General features: G+C 38.6%; 1 protein-coding gene across 24 annotated transcripts in view; it reads left to right on the forward strand.

The window, feature by feature from the left end:
• The window catches only part of fnbp1 (formin binding protein 1), a 70,636-nt gene extending 50,930 nt beyond the window's left edge, over positions 1 to 19,706 (forward strand). For 4 of the 24 annotated variants that reach the window (XM_015399321.1, XM_015399316.1, XM_015399322.1 and 1 more), the window contains exons 10-17: positions 409 to 597; positions 8,402 to 8,416; positions 8,721 to 8,756; positions 12,256 to 12,365; positions 12,458 to 12,590; positions 13,047 to 13,168; positions 13,286 to 13,461; positions 15,684 to 16,324. In XM_015399321.1, the coding sequence (XP_015254807.1) occupies positions 409 to 597; positions 8,402 to 8,416; positions 8,721 to 8,756; positions 12,256 to 12,365; positions 12,458 to 12,590; positions 13,047 to 13,168; positions 13,286 to 13,461; positions 15,684 to 15,862 (960 nt within the window). In that variant the 3' untranslated portion in view covers positions 15,863 to 16,324. Of the gene's footprint in view, positions 1 to 408; positions 598 to 8,401; positions 8,417 to 8,720; positions 8,757 to 12,255; positions 12,366 to 12,457; positions 12,591 to 13,046; positions 13,169 to 13,285; positions 13,462 to 15,683; positions 16,325 to 16,638; positions 16,691 to 18,157 lie in introns of those variants that run through there. The other 20 variants (XM_015399317.1, XM_015399319.1, XM_015399328.1 and 17 more) reach the window with 20 other exon arrangements.
• Positions 19,707 to 20,011: the final 305 nt, after the last annotated feature.

Here is a 20,011-nt window from a genome sequence, read left to right on the forward strand (position 1 = left end):
TAGATTGAACAAAAGAGTGGAGTTGGATCTCTAAAATGGAATCCAGCATGTGCTTTTTGCTTCGTTGCAGCCGCTTGCTTTAACACATTTTGTACCCTAAGCTCACGCTGGTGGTTTTGTTCTTTTTAACTGTCTTTTCTTTCATATGTTTTAACCGTTTTTTTTGTTTCGACATCATAAGCACTCATACACTAGGTTTGGCATTCCTTTGGTTGTCTTATGTTCTGTTTGGCTTTTTCTGTTGTGTGTTTCATTTTTTAATATTCGTAGGAGGCTTATTTATTTCGTTTTGTGTTCCCTCCTCCTTTTCCTCCTTTGTCATTTTTGGTTGGATTCCTGCCCCCTTCTTTTTCTTCCATGTTTTTCTTCCTCCCTCCTTTCCAAATCGGCTCCCTCTCACACTGGTAGCTTATGTCCCTGTTAACGTCCCCCCGTCAGCCCCCACCTGCCCCCCCAGCCTCAACCCTGCCCTCACCCTCTGCTGTTCCCAACGACCCCCAGTCTCCCAAGCAGCACAAGGAGCCCCTCTCCCACCGCCTCAACGACTTCATGGCCTCCAAACCCAAAATGCACTGCCTCCGGAGCCTGAGGCGAGGGGTAAGTGCGTGTCCAGCAAGCTTTGTGCATGTGTATATGAGTGTGTGTCCAGCACCTGTACCTGAGCTCTGCACCTGCAGCACTGCATGAAGAAGCCTTTGTCTTTCAAAAAAGGCCTGAAGCCTAAAAACGATCATCATTAACTACACATTGCACAATGTTCAAAACCTTTGAACCTCTGCTTCATTTGATTTTTTTTGTAACAGACCAAGAATTATTATTCTGTTCTGTTACAGGTTATTCTGAAGACATGTCAGAATAAAAAAGAATCTAAAAGACTAAAAGTCGGCAAATCCTCTTATTAACCTGATCGAATTAAAGCTAAATACACTTAATTTACAACATTTTTACTTATTTCTAGATCTTTTTTTGCAGTGTACTAAAGATACAGCATCCTCAGCATCAAATAACACAATAGATAGATCAGGGTGAGTATTGGGAAGGTTCTCTGAGGTGTGGCATGTATGAAACAACTGGCATGGCAAAAAGAGAAGCCGATCCAAGGAAGAATTAATTAGAGCAACAGGTCAGGTTCTTCCATGCAGAGTAGCAAGAAGTACACCCTACTAACCAGGGGACACCGCAGACATATAGATAAAAAGTGGAACTTATTGACCTTCGTGCAGAGTCAAACTTAAAGGAGTCATCACCCGGAAATCTGACTCATTAATGTTAAAACGTGTGTTAAAACTTGCCCACATGCACAAGTCAAACTCTTGCGACCACCCAAGTGAGAAACGGTTTGAAAAGAGCTTGAAAGGGCTCTGTTTAAATTTTCTTCTCCTTTAAATTTGACAAACATGAATTAAAAGACAATTCCAGAAGAACTGCTAATCTAAAATATCAGATCAGACAAAATGTCACACTTAGCTAACGCCATCTCCATGGTGTCATTGCACAAAAAGGCACCGAATCACGTTGAGCAGCTGCATATTACCGATACAATGACAGCTATAGATATATCCTTTATGTCTATTAAACCCTGTGTTGGTCTGAAATAAATAAAACATAAAATGAAACATGTCGTGGTTTAGAGTTCTGCCAGTTAAACTGTGAAAAAGTTCAAAGGGTTTAAACACATTTGCAAACCGCTGCAGCTTTTTTCTGCCAATATTAAATCTGTCAGTCCTGCACGTTATCTTTATTTAAAAAACACTTTTGAGTGAATATTAAAACCCAGTAATTAACTGAGACAGTCGATCTAGCAGGCCTGTCAGCTTCTGTCATGCAGTGCTCAGCTTTTCTGCTTCACTTGCGTGCTTCTGTGGTGCATATTTATGACTCCACGTCTCTCATCTGACTCACCAGCAGTCTCTTCATTTTGTCCCCTTTACTTTCCATATTAACCATGCTCACAATGACAGACCCACTCACCTATCCCCTCCTCCCTTGCCCAGAATATGCAAAACGCCACCAGTTCCAGGCAGTAGCATGGAGACTGCAGTAGTCCCCCTGTATGCTCCTCCCCCTGCAGTCTATACTGGAGCCATACTGTCACTGTTTTTGTTTTTGATGCATGTGATACGGTAGAGAAAGCACAAAGAAAGGGATTACAAGCTCAAGATAAGAGTCAAGTGATGGAAAATGGACAGGGGGGGTTAAAAAACTCTGTGCGGTGGGTGGTTTTATCAGCACCAGCCCTGTGTCCTGCTTTATGTCAGCGCCAGTTCCTGTTCTACAGTCCCAGTATGGGTTGTAATGGAGATGCTGGGTGACAGTCACTGGGGAAGGTCACAGCTTACGTTACTGCCAGTACCCCCCCTCCCATATCCAGCTCTCCCTGACCTCAGGAACAGGCGGTCACTAGCTATGTTCCTTCCGGGCAAACAATTGTCGAGTTTTATTTTGTGTTCAATGATTTCAAAAGGGCAGCATTTACCCACTGTAAAAAAAATTAACTTGGTGCAAACACAGAAGAAGACAGAAACAGCCCCGTTAGAGTGTAATATTGAGGAGGAAATGATGATGGGGAACGCAGAGAACAGGGAAGTGTGTCGTTTTTCATTCTCTGGACACATACAGCAGGAAGCGCACGTTTTTTTTTTTTGTTCTTAAAGCGGAAGTGCTGCAACAGTCTCTTGAGAAGAAAGATTTAAAAACGGATCAGAGACATATCACATGCATATGCTTCAAACTGTTAGGCACCTTAGAGATATTGGAGTTTAACCTGTGATTTATATGTCGTAGCAGGCTGAAGCGTGTCGTGGAGTGAAGCTGAAGGAAAGAAGTTTCTCATTTAGTGGCATTTATCTTTTTCTAAATGTAGATTGAAGCAGAACTGAGACATTTTTACTTTTCAAAGAACTTCTATTTGGGGAAGTATTTGCATAAAAATGCTTAAAGTCTTTAAACAAGCCTTTGAAGGAGCCTTATAGGTTTCAGCTGCAGACTGTGCTAATATTTCTTAACAGCTACACATTTCAGCACACTTCCTGTTTGCTGCTATTAGAAGAATCACCTACATTACCATGCAAAAGACCAATACAACTTGTTTTACGTTTTGTCACCTTAAGTCAAAAACTGGTTTATTTTTTTTAACGTTTCCATAATAAACCAGCACACAGTGGATTATTGTAAAGTGCCTGTAAATGAATATTTGCTCTCATCTGTATGCATTTGGGATTATTTGAGTCATACTTTTAATGACTTTACCCATTTGTCACATACTATAAAGATTCAATGTTTTGCCAGTTTTGTTAAAAACAAATCTTTGTTAGGTGGAATAAAAATTACCCATGACACACATTTTTAAAGCCTTCCCACAGAATTTTATATAAATTTAGTCTGGATTCAAAGTTTCCTTTCCAAAATGATAATTGCAAAAATCATAAAATTGTAAAAACAGCATAACATTAGTTTTGATTCATCCACTTTTTCCTCCTTCCTTTTGTTTCCCAGTGCTTCTAGAGCTTCCCTCAATTACTAAAATCTATAACAGGTTTTTATTTGGTAACAGTCCTTCAAACAAGCCAAATCATTTCCTAATTTCCATATTTATTGCATCCATGTCACGCGACTTTCATTTTGCACATTTGCATATTATAATATTGACTCTGGTTAGCTACTCTGGAACCATAGTGTGAACCTTTAGCCAGATTGCAACCTTTAATAGAGTTTCTTTGCTGAAAGGGATCAGAATTTATGTATCTTAATAAATCACTCCCACAGAATGATTCTACCACTTACAACTGTAGCTAAATACCTTTTATTGCTTAGTTAACTTCCAAAGAAATGATTTGTGTTTTATGTAGGGAGCTTCTGAGGAAGTGATTTAGCTAAATCAGAATTTATATAACACCAGTTAAACAGAGATGCACTGATCTGATATCTGGATCGGATATCAGGGATTTGATAAGGATGCCAGAGATACAATCCAGTGCATTTTACATAAAGTATATTTATATCTTTGTACATGTGTTACCCTTATTACAATATTTATGTCAAGGCTAAAGTCTTTACCCACATGTCAAGATATATGGTTCACCCATTCAACAGTTGAATTAGATCGCTTTCGGCTGATACTTTCCTCCCAGGTATCGGTATTGGTTTGGATCAGAATAAAAACTGGATCGGTGCACCTCTACATTTAAGGCTGCACTGAAAAAACTAAAGACGTTATACAACAGTACATCAAACTAGATATGTTAAAGAAAATTTTACATAACTACGGGACCTGCCAGGGACATACAGATATAAAAGTTCTGAGATGTGTAACAATGCTTGACTAATTAAAGCCCTAAAAGTCAGAGTCGCCATCTTAAAACGTTCTCTAAGGGTTGAATGACATGGAAAAACTTTTGTGATTGGGTGCAGCTCACCCTGCAGACAATAATGCTGTGTTTAGGCAGGTGAATTGATGAGTTTCATTAACGGACTCTTGAAGAAGCCAATGCTTGAATAACTATTTAATATTCTGCTTGTAAGGCTCATTTAGAGGAACTGAATACAAATACAGGTCAAATTTATTGCTAGAAGTTTCTAAGAAAAATCCTTATCTGCTAATTTGTCTTCCTCTGACAAAGAACTTAAACACAAGGTGTGTGGCTCCAATGTGACAAAATGAGAACAAGCAAATTTCTGTTTCCTCTTAGAAAGTCAGTTCCTCACTAAAGATTAACAGAAGGCAGCCATGTAAATCATATTTTGTATCTGATTCGATTATATTGATTTGATATCGCTAATTAGATTAGCTTAATGATGAGAGGGTGTAGATCCATGCCGAACATTACCTAAATGTTAATTATCATTTGTCAATCCATCCATTCCTTCTGCTATCTTATACGTGTCACATTTGTCTGACTGTTTATATCAAATAAGTTATTTTCTTTTATTTTCATGAATTTTGGTTATTCCAAAGAAACCTTTGTAGAGAAAATTAAAGACCTACTTCCAGTATCAATCAATGTTTTAAGCTTATATAAAAAATCTATTAGAGCTGTTATGTTTCTCTGCCTGCTTCCTGCAAGGAGAACACAGTATTACACTGATTAAAGTGCCTGTGGAGGTGGATAGTTGTGCACAGTGGAAAGACGTGAACCCCCTGCAGGAGAGCCTCTGTTTGTTGCATTTTAAGCTATTCGTTGTCACTGCATGCGTGTTGCTGTTGGAACAGGAAGCGCAGGTGTCTGTGTTTTAGGAGCCATCTAATAAGGCAGCAGACAGTGTAAGATCTTGTTTTCCTGACTTTAAGCTCTACTTTCTCTGACTGCCACCACAGCAGCAGTCCCCGCGTTCGCTCATTTATCACAAAGAGCTTATGAAGAGGACTCTGGGTCAACCCACATATGCTTTCGAAGCAAGACAATATGTTGTAAGTGTGTGTGTGTGAGTTTGTGCAAGGAGACAGTGAGTATCACAGCACTTTTATATGTGTTTGCAGCAAAGAGTGAATGAGTGATTAGTAAGGCTTGTTTTAAAGGCAGGCAGTAGCCTCTTCATTTGTGATGTGAGGATGCTGTTGGTCCTGATTAATGAGGCGAAACAACCTCACAAAGGAGGCTAGTGTCTGTGTCTGGCTCCGTGTTCATCCCATGGCTGTGTCACGTGTCAGGATGGAGAGGAATGATCGGAGAAGATGGTGATCTCATCCCTCATCACATGTTATCGGCTTGAGGTTTTCGCAGTGTCCTGCAGCCGTCTCAGGGCTCCCCCCCCACCCCTGCTCTCCATCTGCAAAAGGGCTCAATTCACAAAGTGTCTCAAGCATCCGAGATGCAGGAGAATGTGGATGTGAGGATGCGTGGCTACTGCCATGCTGCTCAGGAATCATAAATGCTTGTTAAATAAACGTCCTGTGGAGGTGCATGTTTGGACAAGGTGTTAGTCACACTTTGGATCGGTGTCAGCCCTACAGTGCCAATAATTCACCCCTCCTGGGCTTTCTGTGTGCCTGTCTCCCATACTTGCTTTCTGTCTATCAAAAAAACCTGTTTTACCTGTTTATCTGTGTCTGTATTTAAGATAAACCAGCACTCCATGCAAATTTAGATTTCTCACTCATTGCTTATAGTTGTAGCTCCCACGATAGCATGATAACCTAAGTAAAGTTTTAAGATTTAATAGGTTTTATCATCTTTTGGCAACATTCAGCAAATCTATGCCACCTATGAACAATCGAGGCATATTGTAGGTCTGCAAGAACTAAGGCTGTTAACTGCCAAAAAAAACTACAAATTTCCATTTCCAGTGAGGCCATCTTTTCTTTTTTTTTTTATCTTTTTCTGTGTAGTTCAAAAACATGACTGCATTTTCTTTAATTCACAATGTGGAAATTACACATATAGGCTTCAATAGACTGATAGATGAGGACTAGATTTTGGATAAAAGTCGCCAAGCAAGATGTTGAACAAACATACCATCAAAAGGCTTCTGTCAACCTTTAATCTTTTAAGTGTGGATTTAAGAGAAAGTTAGGGAATTTCAGTTAATCTTCTGACGTCATTAAATCCTGTTTAAAAAATTTACCAGTACCAGTGACAGGGAAGCAGACCCTCAGCATCATGCTGCCACCACCATGCTTGTCAGCAGGTGCTGTGTTCTTAGCTTTGTCTTTCTTTCTTTACTTTGGCCAAAATATTGACTGGAAATGTAGACGTTGTTTTTATTAACCATAAAAATGCAATTTTCTTTTTTACATCTGAAGCAAACAGTTTCCATTTAGCTTAACAGTATTTAAAAGCATAGGGTTCCTTCTTTATCTGCACCTTTCAACTCCATGTTGATGCTGAACTCATTTAGAAGGAAACAGTGAATTTGGTGTTTCCATCTCTTCCAGTTGATGATAGCCTCGCAAGTAGAAGGATTTTTCTGAATCCATCTCCTTTCATGCGAAGATAGCAGTTTGGGTCAGATGGTTGAAAGCAGGATTCCTGACAAGGATCCTGAAACATGCTTCAAGTTAAGTTTTGAATCAGACACGCTGATATTAGCCTCCTGGAAGATAGCGACTTAAACCCTATCTGAGACTTTCTGTAAAAGACGATCCCTTACAAGGAAAACCAACCATTTTATTGATCTCTATTTTAGATTAGAACAGAGGTCAAACATCTGATTTTATAATTAAAAGCATGTGTGTCCCTGCAGCTTTATTTTTATGAGTTAATTTGAGTCGTGTTGTCTATTAAAAGACCCAATTAGAGAAAGTTTTGAACAATTTAAATGAATATGCATTTTATTGATTAATTGGTTGAATTATTTGGTTGTAGAATATTTCCCCCTTGCAAAATGCATGTTTAAAAGCCTTAGAATAATAGATTTATGCTAATAATGACATAATAAATGCAACTCACTGCCACTGTGGACGTTTTTCTACTAAAGTTTTAACATGCACATACACCTTATCGCATGTATGGCATTCTGAAATCTCTAAGCGTATGTTTGAGGTTGAGGTGAGTCTCCCCGGGCCTTGTAGCGAGGCGCGTTCCAGGTGGTTGACTTGATTAGTGGACTAATGAGAGTGGAGCTCGTCATTGCACGAGTCTGTGAGCCAGTAACAGGATTAAGAGTCATCTGCTCCAGCTCTACCAGCCAATGGTTGTTATCCAGATCTCAGCTCTTCCTGTCCAAAAAGATATGCTTAAAAACCAATCAGTCATGCAAAAAAAAAAACAAGTTTCTTTAATCTTTTTACCAAACCATCAGCTTTTTATTTTGCGGCTCGCCAATTCAAGTTCATAATCATTCCTTTCTTTACAAAAAAAAAACTGTTTAAAAAAAACTTCTCTTCAGCCTCCATGTCATGTGAACATTGGCTTTTGTCGCCATCTGCTGCCCCATTTGTGTCACAATATCAGCAGTGGAACGTGACAGAGAAATAAAAATAAAAAACATCTCTTCACCTCTGTTCACTTCTTTTCTCTGCCTTTTCCTTCGTCTGTCACCACTTTGAGTTGATCTCACCCTCCATGCTTCATGCTGTAGGTGGGCTTCCTTATTTTTCCTCATGTTTCATTAATCCCTCATGTCACGGATGTTAAACTTCACCTCTTTGGGAAAGAGAGGAGGGGATTTATAATCCGAATAGTTAATGAAAGAGCTTATTTATGGCCCAACAGTGTTTTCAGTAAATCTAAATCCTTTGCTCCATGTCGGCGCTGTACTCTCTTTCCCTCATTGGGTGAAGTCTGAAAATTAGAGCTTTATTATGTAATGAAGGTAAAGTGTTTTTTTTTTTTGTTGTTTGGTTTTTTCGGAGAAGAACTAGCTGTAATGTTTCACATGGTGCTGACTGTTATCTGTTGTCTCTTTCTCCCTTCCTGCTCCGCACCACTTTTATCTACTGTCCCCCCCCTCCCTTCCCATGAAGCTTTCTCTCAAGCTGGTAAGCATGACCGTATGACTGCATGTCCCTTTATAGGCACGACCGAAGCACGCATGTCATCCCCTCCCTCCCAGTAACAAGTGTTAATAGTGTTTTGTATGTTCGTTTTGCTCTTTTTTTTTTTGCTTTAAATATATCTTAATTGTGTAATTTATTTGCTTTGACATACCAGTGAACCTGAGATTTATGTCACCTGTGTGCTTTTTTTGTTGTTTTTTTGTTTGTTTGTTTGTTTTTGTTCACGTTGTGGTTGTGTTCTCGTCCTGTCTCTCCCAAACGTGTGTCTGTGATCTGTGTGGTGCAGATCACACTCAACTCCCACGTCCGGAGTCTCATTGAGGTGATCAGATTTACTCGATGTTTTTACATGTCTCTCTGTCCTGTAATCCGTTCCGTCTCCAGCAAAATTGTTGATCTTCATAACAAATACTAATCTGACTGGAAGTAGATGGTGTTGTCTGATGTTCTCACACTGCATGCTGGTACTTTTTTAAAATTTAGAATCCTTTTTTGTGATGCTAACATAAGAAACCAATGACTTAGTGGGCATGCTAATGAAGAAAACGGATCTGATTTGAATATTTCTGTTAACTAAACACTGTTTTTGGACTAGATAAACAGCTTTGGGGAATAGCTAATCTTTATTTGATGTTCTCTTTGGCTCCATCTTTATATGATGAATATATTAAGTCCACCATGACACTTTGCTGCCTTTGTGTCACATTTGAATGCACCATCATAAAACAGGCAGTGAGTCACAACATTGTAGGAAACTTGAAGTGGGTGAACAATTAAACCACACTTTTTCATTTGAAATCCAGCTATAAACTTTATTTTTATTAGCTTTTTATGCAATAGACCAACATAAGGTTTTGACTTAGTAACTTAGAGTGAAAAAGATACCAAAATTCTGAAGTTTTTAGCCCTCTCTAAACAAATATCTCCAAGTATAATCTGGTGTAAAATATTGTCTTTAGAATTCAAAGTTTGTCATTTTAATTTAGTTATAAATCTAGATTTTTTATGATGGTGTTAAAGTTTTGGTGGAAAACATTAGAAAGCAAACATCTTTATTTAAAAGAAGTGCTTCAGATGTGCTGGGGATGAAGGTGTAGGGGAATAATACTGGGTGGATAAGGCAAACCTAAAACAAACCCTGCCAGAGCCTGAATGAAGCATAACTGGTGCAGAAAGTTAGCTTCCAGCAGGATGATGACTTCCTGCGATAGTGGGGTTTAAATCAAACTATAACTGGTTAGAATGGAACAGTCATACGCAAGACTTAAATCTGTAATTTCTGAATTCCGCTGTTTAGTATATATATATAAAAAAAAGACAAAATGTTCATTGTCTGGATGAAAGTTGACCTGATCAACAATCCAAACTAAAAGTTGGTTCCAATCAAACCATAATTCAAAGGTTTGTAGTAAAAAAAAAACAAAAAACAATTGGATCATTTGTACAGCCCTTTTTAATTACCTGTTAAAAGTCACAAATGTCTTTTTAAGGAATTCCCCTTTTTGTCCATGACTGGAACATAATGAACCAGATTATTTACACTTAGGAGACTGAACCTCTATACTGAGGCAGCATTAGGTTTAACTTCAATATTTGGCCTGATGTGTGAAGAGAACAAAGTTTCTATATGTTAAAATGTGACACCAAGGAGTCATGAGAATATAATTCCCCCCCAAAAAGGGTTATATCCTCCTTTAAGCTGACTTTAAAAGTCCAGTTTCTGTAACTTTTATGTAGGTTGGTTGATTTCAAGTAGAAACAGTAGAATCAGTTGTTCAGTCCACAAAAACACAGATGAATAAATGTCTATCTACACAATCAGCACATAATTATACTGTAGATAATTGCATTTTTTATCTGTTGCACATCTAAGATATCTGAACTCTGATTCCTGAGCTTGTCACTGATGAAGACGTACGATATCCCTGCATGACGACTGACAGATGTTTGTTATGTTGCATGTCGGGTTAAGTGTTGCATGGTGATACGGGGAGAAAGGGTAAGGTTCCCATGTTAACAATAGCTATTACTGACCTCCAGTGTGTAGCCCCAGCTGTCTGAGAGCGATCTACTGCAGGCCTTCACCTCTTCAGTCCACACAGGCAGCAGCAGATCCTACAGTCAGAAAACTGAAGCACCAAAAAAAAAAAATAAAAAAAAATATATATATTAATATATAATTCTAAGTAGTTTCCTGATTTAGAATTTAAAAGGTTACATATTACTAATCATGAATTGACTGGCAACATTATTGAAACCTTATAAGCATAAAAAATATATAAGTAAAGAATTATTAATGATCATACGAATGGTGACCCATTTTCAGTTTACTGGTAAAGTTCAATCTTATGGAACTTTTAACAAAGATTCAGGACCTTTAGAAGATAATTAGCCAATCAAAATCACAGATCCACCTTCATACTGTATTTAGAAGAGTCTTTTAAAATATATTTTATCGTTCTAAATATCCAGCCTATGATTCCAATTTACGTTGATAAGCTTGTCTTTGCATCCATTTTCTGACATAGAGCTTAGGGGATTTTTTTTCTTCTAACCCGGTTTAACATCAGCCAGCGAGGCGTGGTAGTAAAATATAGTAAAATATGCATGGCTCCTCTTCTGGCCTGGTCCCTTGTGGCCATTTCGTGACTTAGAAAGATCAACATGCAAAAATGACCTGAATTGGATTTTAACTTGCATGTAAACAAAAAAAAAAGAAAAGATAAAATGTCCAAACTTGAAATGATGTAGTGTGTATAATGAAACTAAGGTTTCATTATACACATAGTGAAATATTTTCTAAGGCTTTATTCTTTAAAACTAATAATTGTAACCTATAGATAATGGAAATTCAGTGTCTTAGAAAATAACAATGTTAAATGTGATCAAGAACATTATATTTTAAACAGAAACAACAGGCTATCAGTAATCTGTAAAAAAAAAAAAAAAAAGAAAGGGGGGGGTGGGGTGGGGTTGGTTGCACCGCAAAGCCTGATTAAAAAAAGTAAAAATATTCTTTAAATAGGTGCATTAGCCTTTATTTTGAGCAGCTAAATAACTTCTGCTGAATGTATTTGTATTTATGGCCTCATAATAGGATATTTAGATATGATGCACAAAATTGTTTAGTTTTTTTAATTTTGAACCTAAATCCCCTTATTCTGGCAAATTGTCTTATCTAACTGCTCAAAGCAAGATAGAATACACTTCTAAAGAAAAATTACTTAATTAAATTAAACCTCATACTGCATTTTTGCAGTATGAGGTTTTATTTTGAAGCTTCATGTGCTTTTCCTGGGTTCATAAAGCTTATAAAATAAAACCGCAGAAATGTGAAAGTTTGACAGATTGATCAGTCTGACTCATTTAGTGCAGGAATTCAGACTGGAAACAGTCAAACCAGCTTTTAAACTCCCTAAACCTCCAAATCAGGGACAATCAGTCCTGCCAGAGATGAATCACTCCGCTTCAAACTCATTAGCTTACTCACACTAACTCAGTATATACCACTTCTGGCAGAACGTGCTAGATTAGGTGTGACGACTGAACGGGTGAAAGGCCTCAAGACTTTGCAGACAAACTTCTCATGTTTAGTTTTCAGTGTTTTAAAGAGTGGCTGCAGTATCTCCTTTACTGATCTGTGTAACAGGATGAATCTAATCCGTTTATTAGCTATTGACTTATCTGGTGTTTGGTAAATGGAGATACTGCATCTAAATAGATAAGCTTACTATGAAGTTATACGCTATCAATGTTACTCCATTCTTACAGATTTTATGTATTCCCTTTTCTTTTTTGTCTCCTTTTTTCCCTCCTCATAGGGATCGGGACCAGAGGACTTCAGTCATCTGCCCCCAGAGCAGAGGAGGAAGAAGCTGCAAGGCAAGATCGATGACCTCAACAAAGATATTCATAAAGAAATGGACCAGAGGTGTTTATTTGCCACCTTGATTCAAAACAGTCATTGTTTTTTCCCTATTTTATTCATGCAATAATGACTTTCATGAACCTGCTTCTTCCTAGGGATGCACTAACTAAGATGAAAGATGTGTACGTGAAAAATCCCCAGATGGGAGACCCGGCCAGCGTGGACCCCCGGCTAGCGGAAATAGGCCAAAACATCGAGAAGCTCCAGGCTGAAGTGCAGAAGTTTGAGGTTAGTTTAGAGCCAGATGCGCCGTGAATGTTAATGTTGGCAGAGAGGGGATGTTTGTAAATTCACAACAGTTAGCAATGAGGTGCTCATAAGTGCAAAAGAGAAAGGACATATTAGGACAAGATGCTGATGCAGATGAAGCGGTCCTGCAGATGTCCTGCAATATTTGCCGAAGGGACTTTTAATAAATGTTAAGTTGACTGGACTAATTCAGTGCACTACAAGAGTATTGAAAAGTGCACACTGAAAATTTTGGTAATTTTAAAAGGGTTGTGTATTAAATAGAGCAACACAAAGCAGGACATACAGAACATCAATAACATCTTTTACAAAAAAAAAAAGAAAGTCACAAAAGTATGGCAAGCTTCACATCTCTTACCAGCTTTGCCTTATATTTATGGAGTTTGTCCTCTTCTTAGTGCAGTTCTGTAGGTTTGAAAACTGCTTCTATTTCAGGGTTGGCTAGCGGAAGTAGAGGAGAAGATGCCTTCCAAGAGCGATTCAAACCGCAGGAGTGGATTTTATGAGGCCCAGAGCAACACAGCTGTGAGCAACAACTGTGCACAGGACAGAGAGAGGTATGGTATACTCAGGCAAACATCAGTGCTGGGGAAATCTACAAGCAACTGCCACACACCTTCTTATATTGGATGGAAACTGCTTGTGTTTTCACTGTATGTTTAATGTGTGTGTTGGTCCCTGAGCAGCCCGGATGGCAGCTACACGGAGGAGCAGAACTCAGAAACTCAGGTCAAAGCAATCATCAACCCCAACACCATCCCCAGCACCATGCCGGATTTTGACGAGGAATTCGACGACGACGACACCCTGCCCACTATCGGCACCTGCAAAGCTCTGTACCCCTTTGAAGGTAGATAGCCAGTTTCACATATTTTCTGAGCAGTTATGGTTAGAAGCTGTGAAAGGCCAGGATTTTAGGAAATGATCTGAGTTAAAAAGGATGTGGAAAAGCACGATTCCTTCGATTCAGGCAGCTTAGGTCGGGACGCTTCTGTGGAAGTGTGTTTCTCTCTTCCTCTTTTTCTGCTAATATTTGCAAACTGTCCTGAGCTGGTTGGTGCAATGATCATTGAATATCATGCTTGGTAAAGGATGGATTACTTACATCCAAGAAAGTCAAAGAAAGGAGTTAAACTCTTCAAAAGAGTAAAAGAGAAGCCCTCTTCGTCTGCAGGATTCGGTCCCACAGGATTCTGAACAGCTAACTGACTTTAGGCCTTTATAATAAAAAAAGCGGACTTAAGGGAGATGTTTTGTCTTCATGCCAACGGCACATGTGCATCACACATTAGGCTTACCTTTGATGCCTCCCAAATATTCTGCTTTCCAACTGTTCTGAGGTTCTTTACTTTAATTCAAATCAACCTGTTCTCTCTCAGTTTTAAAGAGCATCTCTGCTATAGCTTTTTAAAAGGTTGAAATTAGGGCTGAAACAATTAATCGGATTAATCGATTATTGAAATAATCGTCAACTAATTTAGTCATTGATTAATAGTTAAATGGAGTATAGAGACCCTATAACATGCCCTTAACTGGGAGAGAAACCCATTTAGAGCAGTAATTATATCAATCTTGTATAAAAGATATATAAATATTTTGTATTTATGATTTTTTTAAAAGTTTCGTCTGCCAAATGCTCTAGCCAGAAAAGTTTTAGTTTCACCTGATTTGAAATTCTGTAAACAGTCTTCTATATGACCCATTTGCTGTTCATTGAAAAAACAATAACAGACAAATTAATGGGTTAGCATAATAATCATTGGTTGCAGCCCTACTTGAAAATGTCCAATGGATTGTGGAAAAATTCATTTCAATTCATCTTTCATTATTTCTAAAGTATTCTGTCTGGTTTTATGTGGCGGAGCACCAGGAAGTAGTGCCTATACTAGATAGGAAACTAGACAGGTTTCCTGAGTTTGGTTTAACCTCAGCTAAATCCATTCTGTGACGCATCAGTAGAATGTTTGAGAACATTAGTAACATTACAAAGACCAAGCAGGCAAGGGACAAAGTTGTGGAGATTATTAAAGCAGCGTTATGGTAACCCTACCGATTTACCAAAAAATGTCCATCAATTCAAACTCTGCCAAAAAAAGACCTGGTTTTTATTACTTCTATAGGTAGAAGGTGCTGTTTAATATTTAACTGGTTAAAACAACAAATATTTTGAAAAAAATGAAATGTTGAGTAACTCCACAGTTATCAGATCTTAACGCAGCTTTTGGCACTTGTATGAATAAAGCATGAAAGTATTTTAAATGATTATTTAAGCAGTTTTTATTTTCATGTTAATATGACACATGAAGTGAAAAATTGAGCCACAAGGGGGAAAAAAACCACCTCCATGTTGAAGACCTCTGATTAAAATCAAAGCGTATTGTTATTTAGAACGGTCCAGTCAAAGTCCAGACCCAAATCAAATTAAGAATACATGGCAAACTGAGGAAGAACAGATAAACAAGTTTTTTTATATGCAAAGTTGATCCTTGACAGGATGTTTTAGCTTTTTGAACATAGATGCACGGCCACACTGTTCAGATTTTCATTTGGAAATAGAGAACCTTACATTCTTCCTCACAAAAATGCACTAACTGTAATGTTCTACTGCTAAACATCCTAATCCGTGACATCATGGATGGTGATCAAGACTAAAGAAATTTAGAAAAAAAAAACTTTCTTGGGGTAAAAAAACTTTTGTTTCTTGATTTCAAACAATTAGCTCTGACTGTTCTCAGCTCCTAAACATGAGTTTTACTCTAACAGCCTTTAGGAATGTGACGCTGATGTGAGATGAATCGGCTCTGACAGGCTTCACCTTGCATGACTGAGCAGGTGGATGTGATGCCGTTTTATTGCAGGCTGAACCCAGTTTAGTTTTGCTCTTATCTCATAAATATAGAGATCTATGTTATGTTGACCTAAGTTTATGAATGGTAGTTTAATGGTTTCCTTTTACTGTTACTTCTTTTTTTTTTGTTGCAAATTTGATTTACAAGAATTATTGTGAATCAGTTTATAGTTAGTGTTAGTTGCCATTTCCCTGACTTCGGCTCTGCTTTCCTCCTTGCGCAGGTCATAACGAGGGCACCATTGCCGTGGCGGAGGGTGAGCTGTTGTACGTCATAGAGGAAGACAAAGGAGACGGCTGGACACGGGTTCGGAGGAACGAAGAGGAAGAGGGATACGTCCCAACATCTTACATCGAGGTCAATTTGGAACCAAACGCCAAAGGTGCTATGACGTACATTTAACCCAGAAAGTTCACCCTATGACAAGGTTTTTTTTTTGTTACCCAAATCAGAACGTTTCCATTCACTAAATGACTGGGTCAGAGATTAGAGATTATTAGTGGCCTGAAAAGATACACTTCCTGTCTCTGTAGAGGGACGGACCAATCAGATTTGTCAGCTGTGCCTCATGACAGTTATTGCAGGGAGTTGGAGTGTGAGCAAAGCACTTGGTTGACGTTTCTCACATGCAAACTGTGCAGATGGTTAGCATGTGAAGACCCTAAGGACAGGCTCACAGCACAACCCTTCACTGCACCGCCACCTAGTGGCCACGCAACGCAACATGAGTCGCAACCTTCAGTCAAGCTCCGGGACAAATCAGTCACTGACACTCAAACACAACCTCTTGATCTTCTTTATTATCTTTAAATGTCAGATTGTAAAGATCAACTTAAACTAACAGTGTTAAAGATCTGATCACAATAAAAGTCAAAATCATGAGTTTTGTAACATTTTGCACTTCTAAGATAAATATGCTCAATGTGCAATCACATAAAATGCTGTTTAGATCTGCTGTATTAATATTGCGTCTCGCGTAACTTTTGTAGGCAAAATAAAATCGGTGACCTCAGCTCTATAATGTCGCATGCTTTCAATGTTAGAGATACTACTGCATCAGTAATTATTGTCCCCTATTAGGGTTGATTTTATAAAGCATTTATTTTCCCTCTTTTTCCATCTTTTCGATTCACTTTTTGATAATGAAATTGTTGGCCTGTTCTGGATCTTTTTTCCAGGCCAGTGGTAAAGGAATAACGGAAAGAGAAATAAGCTTCTCTGAGCTCTACGGTGAGACTGGGCTGAGATGTGACTTTTTGAGGCTCTGCAGTGTCTTGCATGGGTTTTTCTATCAACACACTTCAGTCATTCAGCTTCACTGCCACTAAATATTTACTGCTACAAGACAAACTTACTATTTCACAGATAAGTTCAAAGACCTTATTTCAGCTTTAGTCAGCTGTGTTACAGCTTTTACCAGAGAGTGTTTGAAGTGTTGCATGCTGCGGCATCCTTGAAGGTCTGGTCATGACTTGGAAGTAGGAAAGTTGTGACAAAGTGCAGTTGCTCCTCTAGTTTAATAATCTGGGAGGATTGTGGCTCTAAGATTATATTTCTGGTTGATTACACACATACAGTGCCTTGTTAAAACAGTCATACCTCTTTGTTGTTGTTTTTTCCCCCCACATTTTATCCTGTTAAAAAGTTTTTAAGACATAAACTAGTGCATAATTGTGAAGTGGAAGGAAATTAATGAATTAGAACACAGGAATCTAGTTTTGGTGAAATAGATTTGTGTTTTTCTACAATGTATTTGAAGCTTTTTAAAGTACTTCTTATAAACATTTTTATTAATTCTCTTTACAAAATAGCTTCATCTCATTTTGGCTAAATTTTAGAGCTTCAATGTTCAAGCCTTGCTAGAGATTCTCAGTTGATTCGGGTCTGTACTTTGACTAGGCCATTTTAACACACAGCTGTGCTTTGATTTATGGTGTTACTGTAGCTCTGCCCTCCACACCACCAGCCTCAAGTCTTATGCAGCCTTCAACAGGTTAAGATATTCCTGTATTTCAGGCTTTTACTGAAGACTTGAGAGCAGAGGTGGGTAGTAACTAGTTACTATTAATCACATAGTCACATTCACTTTTAGGAGCAGTTTTAAAGCATTGTACTTTTTGCTTTTACTTGAGTATAATGTCTGGCTTCTCCATTCATTGTGAGTAACTTCACTTAATAAAAATAAGCTTGTTTTAAACAAATATGCCCCATTGAGAGACAGTTTCTTTTTTTGTACTCAAGGCTAATTGGTTAAATGTTATTTTCCACCTGCTGAGATTGCTCTGTCAGTTGGTGGTTAATTGAAAATACAGTATACTGTATTCCTATCTAAATACTGTAACAATTGATTTTGAAAGTTTTATAGCGCAAAAAATATCAAAAGTTATTATGATCATGAGATTTATTTTTTCCGTCCAACTCACAATTATGCACATTCATGCATTAAAATCCCAACAAAATAATCCTGGTTTGTGTTTGTAATGTAAGAATGTGGAATAGCTGAAGGGTGGTGAGTAAGGCTACATTTACCGCTATAGTGTTACTTTATGCAGAGACACAAATCCCACAGCCTTTCTGTCCGTATTGAAATATTCTGGGTTTTCCTGAGTTTCTTTATGACTAATTGTTTTCCTCCTTTTGTTCATTTTTTATTTTTTATTTTTGTCCGTTTGTGTGTATTCTCCTTCTAAATTACAGATTCCTAAAAGCGAGAGGCTGGCTGAGGGATGGCAGGGCAAGCAGCCTCGGAGTAAACCACCGTGCGAGAAAGTGACAGATGGGCTGAATCTTAAAAAAACAATATCTGAGAGAGAGAGAGCGATGGATGATAGGAAGGCGGCTGAAATTCACAAACATTTTGGCAAAAGTAATTATCGGCAGCGTTGAGCTTTCTCCGCTGAACAAAGAGATCAGTTCTGGCTCTCCTAACATTCTCCATTTTAACTCCCCGCTCACGGGACAGCACACCATCTTGCTCCTGGTTCTACAGCAGAGCCTTGCTTCTTAATGTCACTAACCTTGCTTGCGGCATTGAAGAAGCTGTCTGGCATCCTCGCTCTTATTCCCCCCCTGCTGCCCTGTTTTTTTCTGTTATTTTTCCCTCTAATCCTTGTGATGCTCACAAGTATTGGAGAGTGTGTGGTCAGAAAGAGGACAGAGGAGCTGAAGGAGGCGCCGGGAACGTCAACATAGCTGAAGGAAGCTGTGTGTGTTTCCATCGGTTTGGAAAAAAGAAATCATCCCAGTTTCATTTGTGAAAGCATCACCTTCACAAGTCACTCAAAAGAAAAAAAAACAAACAACACCAACAACAGGCCATCATTTTCAGCTCTCATCTGAGCCAAAACTGAAGGAATCATCTTTGCTTTTCGTGTTTCTGCTTATTTGTTCCACTGTTTGTGTCAATGTTCACCGTCATTATTCCCAGATATCCAGGATCGGTTGGAGGACATGGATCCGTTTCCTCCCATCACTCTCATCCAAAATAAATCCCTGTCCTGTCACTGGTGTCCGTTCCTCTCTCTGACCACACCCTTTCCCTACTCTCCTTCCCGCCCCCCTCAGGTAGCTCAGCCTACCTGTCCCACAGCTGCTTCCTCTTGTTTCTCTTTCCCCTCCCTCTCAATTGGCAACGGCTCGGGGCGTGTGGTGTGGTGCATGCTTGCCCTGTCCTCCTCCTCGCCCCCCTCTGCTGGCGGCTGGGAGAGGCGGCTTACGCTCCCACCTCTCTCCGTCCTGCTGCTGCTGCCTCCAGCCTTTCTGTTCAGTTAACCCTCATTGCCTGGTCACACTGTTTAAATTAACCTGAATGCTACTGTTTGGGTTCAGTGCCTGTGTGTTTTTTTATATTTATGTACATTTCTTTTGTCTTGTTTGTTCAGAAGCATGTCTCCTTGTATTTAACTGCAAATATGTGATCGTTTCCTCCTCCCTTCGCTCCAAAGTTTAATCACAGATGAGGACGATAGGGAGCCATGATGTTGTTTTTTTTGACTGATCTTACACATTCATCAGTCACAGACGTCTTTTGCATTTCTTTTACCATTCGTTTGTAAAGCTTAACGCGACTTGTGGTTAGTTTACAGTTCATTACCCTGTGAGGAATGTCTCAGCGTGGTTTTTGGCTACTCCAGAAAAACAGAACCCTGTTTCTACTGTAAATGAAAATGTACTGTGATGAACATTTTTCTGAGACTGAAGTGTGACAACATGCAGATCATCACCTGATTTGAGCCTTAACCACTTGGGACAAAAAAAAAAAAAAAAAGATGTGGTCAGAGTTTGTTAATATCATCAGTGTGTTTAGGCATGGGCTGGATACTGGTTTGCAAAATACCTTAATCTTCTGATATATTTCGATGTTTAAATTAATTTGAAATACCAAAGTCATTGGAGTTCTCTTTAGGTTTAATGATCATTTAGACAACTCCATCCCCTGCTGCACACCTTTAATCAGCTGACAGAAAGATAACTACTGTGTTTTTAATCACACCCACGGAAAGGATCAGTTCAACTGTTTTTAGCAACAAAAATTTTGAATAAAGAAACTGT

This window comes from Cyprinodon variegatus, unplaced genomic scaffold, assembly GCF_000732505.1.
Source record: "Cyprinodon variegatus isolate N-32 unplaced genomic scaffold, C_variegatus-1.0 Scaffold1004, whole genome shotgun sequence".
Classification (NCBI taxonomy): domain Eukaryota; kingdom Metazoa; phylum Chordata; class Actinopteri; order Cyprinodontiformes; family Cyprinodontidae; genus Cyprinodon; species Cyprinodon variegatus.